At 40.6% G+C, this 13280-nt stretch overlaps 1 protein-coding gene across 1 annotated transcript in view; it reads right to left on the bottom strand.

The window, feature by feature from the left end:
- Window positions 1-5034, bottom strand: part of kcnq1.1 (potassium voltage-gated channel, KQT-like subfamily, member 1.1) — a 67686-nt gene extending 62652 nt beyond the window's left edge. Inside the window, exon 1 of the mRNA XM_053866298.1 lies at window positions 4753-5034. Coding sequence (XP_053722273.1) covers window positions 4753-5027 — 275 coding nt within the window. The 5' untranslated portion in view covers window positions 5028-5034. The remainder of the gene's footprint in view (window positions 1-4752) is intronic.
- Window positions 5035-13280: the final 8246 nt, after the last annotated feature.

Raw genomic sequence — 13280 nt, 5'->3', positions numbered from 1 at the left:
AAACAGCAATTTCCAACTTTTTCTGTCTTACTTCTTACTTGGCCTACTTTGACAGTCGACAAATCAATAGACCATCTTAACTGCGGATGTCCCGATACCACTTTTGTGCAGACCGAGTACTGACAATCTGAAATACTGAGTATCGATACGAGTGCTTAATATTATTATAACAACCATGTTTCATGTTTTTCCGCACATGTTCCGTGAACAAACCCCACTGCCACAGATTTCACTTTGAACATTTCAAGTTCTGCCTTGGCTATCTGTGTATATGCTGATATATAATATGCTGCAGCTAGCTGGTTTACATATACTGCAGATTGTTCCCTCATTTATCACTGGGGGGTTATGTTCCGGGACCACACGCTATCTTTGAAGCACCACAATGGAAGGAAGTAGCAGCACCATGATGTAACACCATGTTAGCGCGGGGTAGATCATCCGATAAAGTCAGAATCTCTGTAACTACTAATGTCATTGGATGGAATTTATTGATCGTTTTCTTGAATTAAACAACTTGACGCATCTGAGTCGTTTCACTTGCAGCAGAGCCAGAGCTGGGCAGAAATCAGATGAGGCCGAGTCACCAATCTCAGACGCACCGGTGGATCTCTTTTACAGTAAAAGACTATTCGGGTCCTTTTCGGGTCACTTTTCACAGGCTGATTTCCTGTCAGAGGGACACCCGGTGCCAGTGGTGCTCAATAGAAATACAACCCTCGCTGATCACAAGCGGAGCAAGGTCCGTCACCGTGACGCGCATCAGAGAGGGTGAGTGAGGCATGAGCGAACCACCCTCATTTGCGTGAGAGTAGACCGCCCCGTAAAACCCGATGCACTGAATCCGGGGAATATGGTGAGAGAACAGAGCAGTAGACATCGGGTATTGTCATGAACGAGTACTTGAACAGTAAGATTACAGCGAAATAGGCCAGCATTGGAGCGAGTGCTGATACTGGTGTCGGTATCGGGACATCCCTAATCTTTACTATAAGTCAATGAGCTGGTAGACAATACTAGGGTTACGTGGTTTGGACAGGATACGGTATAAATGGACTCTACCGATCCACCACATTTAAACTGGTGAGTGGCCCAATGAAGACAGCTCAAAATACGTTTACAGTAGATTAAACATTTTAAGCGGACATCCATTGATCCCAGAATCCTAATCCACCATCAAGGTCTCATGTCATGTAGGGATGGGCGATAACCTATAGTACACAATATACCTCCAAACACAATCTCCACAATGACAATTCTGCATCTCACGATAAATTTGATAAACGCCCAGCTCACTCGCTGCATTGGACTTGCATACATGAACATAGCACAGCGCTCTCCAGCTCCACGGCATTTGACAGCCGACACCGGCGTGTGACAGTTGCGGAGAGTGTGGTTGTTTTTGGTTCACAAACGTAGTTTTAAACTTATTTTCAACACAGAGAACCTATGATAACCTTTGGTCAGACACTACACGGTTCTACTTGAGACGTGAAACATTGAATTTCTCATCTCTACACTTTAGTTAACTTCAGTTAACTATTATTTAAACATAAACAAATGATGATGTTGGAGACTAACTCCACCCATAAGTTTAATCATAAAACATTTTCAAGAGAGACTGTAGAGTGTACAATACATGGAATAGAATGAAAATGTATTTATCATGATAATTACCGTTATCAACGAAATTATAACATTCATCATGATAACTTTTTTGTCCATAATGATGCATTATGTGTTATCAGTTTATTCCGATGTTTCCACTTTGTGTAAGTGTGTTTGATCACGTGAGGGTTCATCTTTAAAAAGAGATCCCTTTTTTGCTGACTTGTTAACATGTCGCAGAACCCTGCAGTGCATTAACTATTGTCTTCTGTTTGTGTTGTGTATATATATATATATATATATATATATATATATATATATGAGAGAGTTGCGTGATGATCGCAAGAGGTGAAGTGGACTGTAACGAAAAAAGTCCGACCCATGTCTCATACACTTGCTCTTCATCTGATGCAGTGCAACACGCCTAGTAGGCAAACAAAATCTTCACATCAATACTTGTAAAATACATGTAAAATTTAGAACAAAAACAAGGGCACACCCTGAAAAAATGGCCCCGATCTCTTGAGTCCTTCCAGTTCAGCTCTCAATATCTGAACTGCCAGAAGGATCACTGTGCTAACAGCCAGTGAGGAGCATTTCTGTGACAGCTTTATTGTACTTGTTACACAATGGTTGCCAAAAGACACAACTCACTTAACTAAATCGATCCAGAATATGTACATCGGAGCAATGGTTCAATGTATTCAACATCCTGGATTAATTTAAATGAGTAAAGTTTCAAACAACAAATAAAACATCCAGCGTAAACAATGTCATTGTTTTATTTCTGCCTGTTTTAGTTGCATATACTGTATAGTTCCCTCCACCATGAAGCGCATGTTGACTGTATCAAATGGAAAAATGCCTGAGCCACAGAACTACTGAGAGACAGTGGAATAGTAGTTTGACAAATTAGAAGCACGTGGTTTTAAGTAGATTTTCACAGACCACCAGTTCACATGAGGTGACACGAACACAGACATTTTACCAGCAGAAGTAAACCACAATGTCTGTGGGTAGTCAAGCCTCGAAAGGACCCACAGAATCAGGACCTGTGGTCGCACTGAACCTGAGTGGACCACAACTCCAAATAAATGAAAATAATCAATCCATTTTGCAGATTTTCTATGAATGAATATATGGCAGCATGTAATTTCATTATACATGTAAACAATTCTGTTGGACTGCTGATCCTCATTAAGTCATTTAAGTCAGACATTTTATGCAAACCCAAATGGCAACATATTAGCATCAAAAAGGGATCATTGTCAATTCACTGTGAGGTATGTTACTTGTTAAAAACTAGTGAGTAAGTTTGAGCTTCAATTTATGGCCTTTTTACAAAAATCTAAAAAAAAGTAACATTATATATCTTTGATCAAGGTAGTATCTATCACATGATTGAGTTTGGACACATTCTACTGCAGAGTTTTGACGTTTATTTGTTCTGTGGTTCACAGCATGTTGGTGATAAATAAATGTTTTACTGTTTAATATAGTTTTATTGTCATGTCAAACTTTGGCTAGAACCGCCACTGTGTCTGAATTTGATTATCTAATCTCAGTAGTATGCCATTCTTTTAACCAACAAACCTTGCTTGTGATACTGTAACTAACAGCCAATAACTGGACCTGAGTGAAGTTTTAAGCTCCAAATCCATACATCTGCAGATCAGCATCATCACAATTCACAACACAGCTGATGTCAGGTTTGTGTATCCACTGCAGGAATCACTCCAAGTCACGACGAACAAGAAAATAACTTCTGTATACAATTATTACTACTATGTCATATGCTCATTGTTACTCCTTCCTGTAGAGGTGTGTGCACTTTTACGTAGGCCGCGACATTAACATCGAGCTAAACAGTTACATGCAGGTCTAATAACTCCCAAGATACTAACTGGAAGTAAGTAAGCGATTCAGTTTTTTGGGCCATTTTGAGCCAGCTAGCAAGTTTGGATCCACTTTTCCTCACCACAGTCCCCGAAGAGATTGACAGCCAAGAAGAACAGGATGACGGCCATTTAATTAAAGGATGTAATCGTTGAAAAACAGACTTGGAGATAGAGGTGTGGATGACAGAGAAGCAGCTTGCAGGAGGTGTCATGACAGTGTATTAGACGCCGCCAGCCACATGTGCTGATTGCTGCAACAGACCCCAGGCCCTCACTCGGGTTCTTCAGCAAAGCCATTTAACACAAGCTCGGGCTGCTCCAACAACAAGGACAAACCAGTTGAGTCATGATTCAGTCACCAAACCAAATAAACCCATCTGTCAAAGTGTCAGTTTAGAAGGGGAGGGAGGGACTTCTCTTGCCAAGCTTCACCACACACAAATCCTAAAAGCCATCATAGTCCTGGATATTTTCAGAACTATTGAAAATCCAATGCATCATCCGCACACACCCGACAGGCCAGCACTTTGCTCGAAACAGAGAAAGAAATGGCGACAAGGAGCGGAAGCACCATGACGTGCGCTCTCCCGCAGACCATCACGAGGAAAAGAAACATATTCCTCCCTTATTTCAGCCTGATCAGCAGAAACAGGTAGCACAAGTAGCTTGATCTACGGTGGCCTGAAGTGGACAAAAAGTAGGAGAGAGGACAAATATTCACACGAGTAAACATATATTTCACTTGAAACATGTAACAACCCGGGGTCGTAAGTAAGAACCTATTATAATCATCTTCCTCACCTCTTCTAAAAAGTTCCTTTTGCTATTAGTGTTTGTCAACCACTCTTCTCAAAACAAACTGATGCCCTTGGCCCAAGGTATCACATTACCTTGAGAAGATAAATGCCATTCACCTGTTCACTGCCAGTCTGTTTATTAATAATGATATATATATATATATATATATATATATATATATATATATATATATATATATATATATATATATATATATATATATATATATATATATATATATTATTATTATTATTATTATTATTATACACAAAAAAGGCAAATGCAATTCAAAGAGAATAACTAATGGTACAGAGCTAAGTAACAAAACACCAACTGCAAACACGTGAACATGATGGCGGGCAAATATACTTGTGCTGTGAGACAGACAGTTGTGTCTAAAATCAATCTCGCGATGACCAAAGTCGTCAGGCAAATGAAGATCACTCACACGAGGAAGTGATAGGCAAAGCACGTCCATCCTGACGGCCTCTCCAAGAAGTTGTAGACTCGTCCCTGGATGGAGGCGCAGGTCAGCGGAGGACGCGCTCCCGTGCTGTACACCGACGTGCGGACGGACATTCGCGGATGAGACAAGTAGGGGTGGAGGTAAACCCCGTGAGTGGCCGGGGGAGTCTTGTCCACTGCCATCCGAGCTCGTCTGGAATGCGATTCGTTGCTGAAAGTCCGATCGGTGACTTCAAAAGTTGTCTCCTTCAGCTCCATGGTCACTTGATAGAACACGCTCTTATACACACGGTCCGCCCCCGGATCCTCCGCTCGGTCAACTACTGGGACTGGAACGCCCACATGGGGATCAGGGTCTGCAGCTGCCCTCTCTGCTCCGAACTGAAGCCAACTCGACTGAAGCTGCGTGTGTGAATGAGTGATCTTCTTCGTGTCAAAGTATTTATTAAATAAATAATTATACATAATAATAATAATATAATGATAAATAAGTACTTATAATAATAAATAATAAAGTAAATAAATGTGGTTATATGTGGAGTCGGTCGCAGTCTGAGGCAATCTGCATGGAATTATGCATGAAATGAAAATGTATAAATCATTAAATAAGTATGAGTGTATGTGTATGTAATGAGTTGTATATCTTATGACTAAATGTAAAACGAAATTGTGAATTTGTAAAGCTGCCTGCAGTCTGTGATGCCATGCAAAAATAAAGAAATAAAATCTATTGTCAAGTGTATATATCTGGATCTTAGTTGTCAACATATTATGAATCATAGAAACTCTTTCAAGGCTGCGTTCCAATACGAGCACTTAGATTTGCAAAGTAAACGTCTCTCTACATACAACTGTCGAGCTAGTAAGTGTTGTGGAGGACCTTTGCCAGTTGTAATTCTTCTGTACTTGCTGAAAGAAAGCAGAACCTTAATCCCTGGGGAGCTGGAGGTTCGGTAAATAATGCAGAGCCACACAGCTGTTTTACACTTCATTTACTACTTATGCAGAAAAACGTCTTGCATCGACACTGATTTAATCCTCAGATGCATATTAATGTTCATAATCAGAATAACGGCACTAACTTTTCCTCACTTGAGTTGGTCAGTAATGCAAGTAGAAATCCCCTGTTGTCATTTTCAATGCTCATGGAAGCCAAATAAGATCTGATCATCTTCACCACTTGACTTCATACCACCGTGCTTCGTTCTAAAGGGCGCCATGACTCCTTTTAGTGATGTTTTATGGTAACAGGAGGGGGTGGAAATGATTCCAGAAGAGGTGAAATGCTCTTCAGTAATAAATGGGTTTTACTTTATATCCCTGCTCGCAGTGGAAAGGTATGGCCCTGGGATATAAAGACTCAGATTACCAACTGTGATTGCGTGATTCTTCTCTAAGTATGGGGTTGAGAGTCAGCTGAAGGAATTACACTGCTTCGCCATCAAGTGCCCTTTTGTCTCAAAGGCTTCTTCGCTCATTCAATTTCTAGAGAAAGGGAACAGAAACCCTTCTGTCTGCTCACTGTCATGTAGCGGTCAACATCAGGACAAAAAACATGACGCACAAAAAAACTTGTTCTTTCAGAAATGGATGACCTCCTCATTCCTCTTTTGGTTTCTTATGACATCAGATGTCTGGCTATGTTGTTGGCAGATTGAACTGGCATGCATGATTCATAGATAATGCAAATTAATAGGGGTAAAATATTTTTTACAGAAAAAAACTTTTTTCCCCATTTTTTATGAGCATCAACAATGGACACCACTAAATTAAACAGTTTATTTGGGACGAAAGGCATTCAGTTGCCAGACCTTCACAGGGATCTAGGGGTCTATGAATGGTGCAGTAGATTAGACGGATATGAGTATGAATGGTCTGTCTACAGACTACCATGCACATCAATCATCAATCTAGAGTATTCAGTAAAGCCTCCGTGTTTTGGGACCAATGGAGAAAAACTGTATGCTTGGAGGAAACATAGAACTCTAAACCCACTGTAGCTGAGCACAGAGAGAGCATAAAAACGCCACACTAAAAAGGAAAGTTAAAATCTGGAATCAGACCAATCCCCGGCTCAGAGAAACAATAAATGACTCCCACTATTGTTTCTTTTACCATTACATCAAATAGTGCAATGAGCAGTATTGATATTAAATTAAATATTCATTCTTTTTTCTCTCTCACCATAAGAAAACCGGTGGAAGCCTTATAAAGAGTTAGTAAGCAGGAGCAGGATCCATTGTTAATATCTGTCTGGCAACAGAAGCTGTCGTCGCCGCTTGACTCTGATGAAAATACCCGCCACTGTGCTGGCCGCCTCTGTCTTGGAGCCACGTGGTCAAGGTCAGTGAAAGTACATTCTCAGCACGGCAAAGTCAGAGCAGCTCTCTGTGTATCCCGAGAGGTTCCAGGGATTAGCCATGCACTGGTTTATGAGGTTCTTGACGTTCCACCAAGTGAGAATTCCAGCCAACAGATACCATTTGGAATTGAAACACTCCATCTACATATATTGCTTTTTAATTTAAACTCTCCCATGGTACCAGTATTGCAGTAGCTAAACCAATTATTTCCATTCAATGGCTTCCCATCCGGTCCTTCCTTCGATAGATGTTACACACACATATATATTAACAGTTTCTCTACGTAGAATGTATTTAGCTTTTTATTTGAACAGTACGTCCTATAATTTGCATTTCACCAAAGCATTATTAAAATGGCAAATCATTAAATGATCATCTAAAATGAAGTGGATGAATCTTGTCATTGCCAAATGATTGAAGATTTGTATTTCACAGTTAATGACAGAAAATATTCAGTGCTGCCGAACAGATCAGACAGATTCAGTTGCTTTATAGCTTATTATCTGTTTGACAAAATGAGGCTTTCAAGATGTCGATACTCTATCGATGCCACTCTTTTGTCAAACTCGGATTTTAGTCAGTCAAGCTTTTTAATGATCACAGGTTCAACAGGTGACTTCACCGAGGACCTTCCTCTGTTTCCAACCCCAATTGTCATGTGGTTGATGTGGAATTTAGCACATTCAGTAATATGATCATCCGGTCAAGATGCTTGTGTCGCTCTGAGTATTTTGTGTTGATCTATACAGGAGGATAGAGAGGCTTTCTCCTCTTTCATGGTCACATCAGCAGTTTTCATGGACCAGGAAATATTGAAAGCTTGATCAATGGTTATGGTATAATCCAATGAAACCCAGTCAAGTCAGTTGTCAGTCTCTGGTTAAATGTTTCATGGTCCACTCCAGATGGCTTTCAAAACCGAATGTGACATGGGTCTCCGCAACACAACCCTGACCTGGATATAACAGTAAAAAGTGTCTTATTTGCAGAACCTGACATGTTGAGACTCGAGGCGGAAATGGAGGCGGCGGCTCAGACACAAGTGGAATCTGGCATTGATTTCCTTTCAAAGGCTGGAAAAACACTTATTTTGTTCTTCTCCTTAGTCTCTCCTCAGTGACTTTGGCGATCACTCTGAGTTTGTGTTTCAGTGACTAATATCTAAAGGTGAATGTGTGTGGCATAAGTACGTGGGATAAGTATGAGGAAAAAAAAAAAAAAACAACAATCAAACAAAATTATTCTTCTCAACAACAAAAGCACAGCCAACCTTCCCTTTTCCTGAGCTCACATTCCCCTGTCTGTCTCTCCCCACATGCACCCCGATCTTCACAGCTTTTGTTCACACCTCTTCTATATTCTCCGGGTTTGAACATGCCATGAGAAACTATACCTCTGAAGTCAGTTCTGTAATTTCCAATACGACAACCATTTTTCAGGGATGCGTTCTGGGTTTTGCAGCCATTTAGGGATTGTGAATCAAACATATCTTATCATTATCAGTTACCATTGTGTTTGCATTTCTATTCTATTGTAGACTTCGATTAGAGGCTCCAAATTTGCTTTCAAGTTAAAACGGTCTGGTCTGGCAACCGTGGACCGTCCACTATTTGGGCCAATGCAACCACTGACAGTAGGTTCTTGAAACCTCCTCGCACTCCCACTTGTCCGATGGCTGGACCTTGGACAGGTAAAGTTAGTGTATACAAAACTCAGGACAGTCATTGACATAATGCTTTCCCTAGCCTCCTTAACTTTACCATCCAAAACAGATGGCTAACTGTAACCATGACTCTTAAGCAAACTTGAATTATAATAACCTAGTTATTATGATGTCTACATCCTAAAATTGAGGTTTGACCATCCCAAGGTACTAAGCAAACAAAATGTCCTCACAAAATGGTGTTTTGGCAAGAATTGGCCCTCACAAGAATAGATAAACTGAGCCACACACATTTCCTACGTACATGTGCTGTCTGACATGAGCATTGGTGAGGAATCACTGTCAGAACCACAATCTGTGAAGAAATGTTGTCTGATTAAATTCACACCCCGCTCTTCAAAAAGCAGATTAGCGTGTTGTTTAACTGGTAGAATTGTAAACTGGCTTGTGTTCAAAGGGAAAAACTCATCCCTGCTTGCTGTTTTGGCTTAGCTTAATAAAATCCCACTCTGACGACTGTTTTGGCGCGTGTTTTGTCCAACAGGCTCTTTGAGTTTTTACAATGTTAATTTGTACAAATCAAAATTTGATCCCTGGTATTGGGCAGAAAGTCTAGATAAGACTTTGACCAAAGGGCTGCTGGCACAAGCCTGAATCACGTCTCTGCCTGAACACAGCACGAAGTTGCAAATTGCACCAGATATTGATGGAGAGTGGTCTGTTAGATAAATCCAGTCTCATCCAGCAGCGCCTTCGGAATGAGGTCTACTGTTGACTACCATTGCTTGTCATATCAATGAGACGTTCCTATGCTGATGTATGATGACAACATAAGGCTTGCGTGTCCTCTGAAGTGGAATATCATTGTAAAGCTGATGCATTAATGTTTCATAAGGACACGCAAAATAGAACAGTAGCAACACATTTCTGAGCAACAATAATACTGAACACTGAACTGAACCTGTTGCCTGTTGCTTTAGATAATTGAATGAATGGAATGGATCTATCAAGCACAGCGGCATACGTAAGATTACTCAGTCAAAATGTCAATCATCACAAAATAAAGTGCAGAAATACCCACAACACATCACTTCTGGTGGCATATAGAGGACATTGCCATCACCAATGATCAGCACCAGTCAGATTTGTACCTGTGTGACTCCTGACTCACAGGGCACCTCATCTTGATGTATGATCAGTCACAACGTCATAACTCTCCGTTGCCTTGGAAGTCAGTCGTGGGCGCTAGAGAGGACTCTGAGAGAGTTCATCCACACATGAAGACCTGGTCTCTCACAGGTGCGTGATAACAGGGCGTATGTGAACTCATTTGTGGAAGCGGTGGAATTCGCTTGAAATGTGTGAGTGCTTTAGAGAAGCCTCTCTTTTGTAATTTTAGGCCGAGTTTGAAGCCCTGCGCACCAATAGCTATAGCAGTGGTCAGATTGTGCCTTTTAAAGGCTGCATAAGTGCTGCGGTGACGACAGTTGCGCTCTCTCCTTTTCAGCTCCTGCCTCTGACACATCACCAGAATGCGAATGGCTATCAATATACTGTATTTCCACGGTTGTATATCCTCAATTTGAACACACACAGCAATTCTCTCGCTGCAGAACGCGTTGAGTCAGGCTGGATTAACGTGATTTAAAAAGAAATAATGTGATAATTATGCATGTACTTGTATGTGAGAAATAAAAGGGTTCCTAAATCCTACGTTTTTGCCCGATGCTGTGTCTGAGAGGTTCTGCATATAACTTTCAGGACAGCGAGGCACTGAGGCTCAGGGACAAACAAACAATTTCTACTGCACATAACTGAAGGTTTACATGCCTGGATGCTGTCCCCATTTACTGTCGAAAACGATAGATGTCAAACATCTGAAATAATTCAGATAAACGCCTCTCCTGCTGCAGCTAGTTCGTCATGCCAGCTAAATATTCCAAACAAACAGACGATAAATCATTTCTCACGGTAGAACACTTGCCTGCCAGCTGGTAACTTTGTTTAAAAATCGACCACGAGACCATTGGGGATTTTTCTGGATGAGCGAGATGGATGAGTTTATCTGTGAACACAACATTCAGCAATAATCTCTCCTCTCATCAACAAACTTTCAGTGAGGACCTTAGTAAAAGAAATATTTATATTTCAATTACATGACCTATCATCTGTAGGTGTACAGATTTGTGACGGAGAGAATATTTGGACATGCATTAATTTTATGAACCGCATGATGTTACATCGGGCGAATGTCCAGTATTCAAGTTTTTGTGGAATAACAGCAGGGACTTAATCTAATAATTCTGCAACAACGGAGTTTACATTTTCACTGTCTTGGTGATTCACGGTGGGCTAGTGAGTGTTCAAATACCTTGCAGCCTTTCCACTCACGAAGAAGACACATTCAGATTTAGCAAGAGAGCTTGCAATGGTTGCCAAAGCTGCAGAAATAATTCATTCATAAATACATTTTGCTCGTATAAATGCTCTTTAATGGCCGCTTTGCAGATGGACACAGTGGTGCAAAAAGTGTGTGTGCATAATTAGAAAGACAAACAACAGTGGAGGCCAATTCAGACTTAAATTTCAATATTGCATGAAAAAAAAACATTTTATTATTATTATTATTACTATTATTATTATTGTTGTTGTTGTTGTTGTTGTTATTTCAGAAAAGGTGTTGTGTACCAGATACCAATATTATGACCGAAAGAAAGGATCTCATTAGACAGTGAGACGAATCCTGGTTTCAACATGATGTGTCACACACTGACGTGTCGAAATGGAGCAAGCAATGTCTTGCCAAGATGACACGAGAGTCTATTGTTTCTCTGTGAACAAAGAGGTTTCTTTAAGCATGTAAATGCTCCAGTGATGGGATTTGTAACCAGTTTAAACCGTGGATTCACAGGCACAGTTTACCCTCCACCGGGTGTAGAATCCGAAGGGCTGGTGGATGCAACAGGTCTTTTTTTTGCTGAGCTCTGCACAGCACCACCGTGTAGAGCCTCATTCAAACAGGAAGTCAATCAGTGAATAACAATGTGAATGTGGGAAATTTCCGTTATAAAACACTATGTGCAGATGCAATTTGCATTTTACTGTGAAAGAGCAATGTAAACATTACATCATAAGAGGCCAACGTGACTCCGAAGTAATCAACAGAGAGCTTCTTTCGTGACAACATGGAGGTTGTTTTTTGGAGGTCAAGTGTCGGCCCATTCTCAATGACACTCGCCATGAACTTTATAAAGACGTGTCCCTTTCACGCCGCAAAGTACTGCGGAATTGACTATTCTTGTGTGATCACAATTCTTATGTGACACAGTGGAAAACCAACCACCGCTCTGCTCTGCTGCCTTGGTCCTCATGGAAACTGAAAACTCAGCTGCAGTTCGACATCAATTCTGCGTTCTCTCTGCCACCACACCTGGTGGAAACCTGTGGTTACATCAGTGTTGTAGTTGTTATCATTCCATGTAAACACAGCGCTTCAATCAAGATGGACATTATTTAAATTATAACCAACTTAACCAACTTCATTTTGATGTAAAGCTACTATCTTAGTATGTGAGATTAGTGAAGAAGGAAAAAAACTGACGTCAGTTTAGTCTCAAGGTAGTGTTTCTAGCAGTTTAGAGACATGCACCCGAAGTCATCTTTAGCATTAGTTTTGTTTTGGGCATGTGTGTTTCCACCCTGTCACACCATTCACCGTCCAGATTTGAAGAACAAGCGTTTTGAAAGCAAAGACTCAAGGGGAAATGAACTAATTATTGTCAAAGGCAGTGGGCCAGACGGCATTCAGCCTGCAAGCCTGTGAAGTGATGAACAAATTTCCAACATAAAAACTGAAGAAGAAGCCTGAGGGCTTGTTGCTGCACATCCACAGCCGACACATTCAAGTACACCAGCCCATGCGAGGACGTTGGTTCAGTGGTAACACAGATAGAAAAGAAAAAAAAAAAAAAAAGATTAAGATGATGAACGTTTCCATGACCTGCACATCACCAACACATATCATTACTACCCCCCGGCAGGTTAGGGGTCATCAGCATTATCTGTCGCTCTGTCTGTTAGATGTTGAATATGGGACATCAAAGTGATATAGTATTTACCATCTGGATCCATGAATCATTAAAAAGGGTTGAATCATTAGAAGAGAATGTGTCACTCTCTGTGGGGAATTGAAAAACAACCTGTCACTCTTTTTCACTCTTAAAATGTGTGTTGTGCAAGTGACTTCTGGAACACTACTGGCCCTTTTGTCCCATTGAGCTCATTTCTATCAATGGTATTTCAAATGTTATAAAATGTTCTTTCTCATTCCAGTATATAAATAGTTTTGAACCCTTTTAATGGAAAGTAAAACCATATAAATGAATAAAGAAATACTCAGTTCAAGTCAGCAACTCCAGTGTAAAAATGCTACAACATGCACAGTCACTCTCTCATCCTTTCTGTGGTTTTCCTTCATTTTTATGA

This window comes from Synchiropus splendidus, chromosome 5 (assembly GCF_027744825.2).
Source record: "Synchiropus splendidus isolate RoL2022-P1 chromosome 5, RoL_Sspl_1.0, whole genome shotgun sequence".
Classification (NCBI taxonomy): Eukaryota; Metazoa; Chordata; class Actinopteri; order Syngnathiformes; family Callionymidae; genus Synchiropus; species Synchiropus splendidus.
This window is presented reverse-complemented; position numbering and strand designations above follow the sequence as displayed.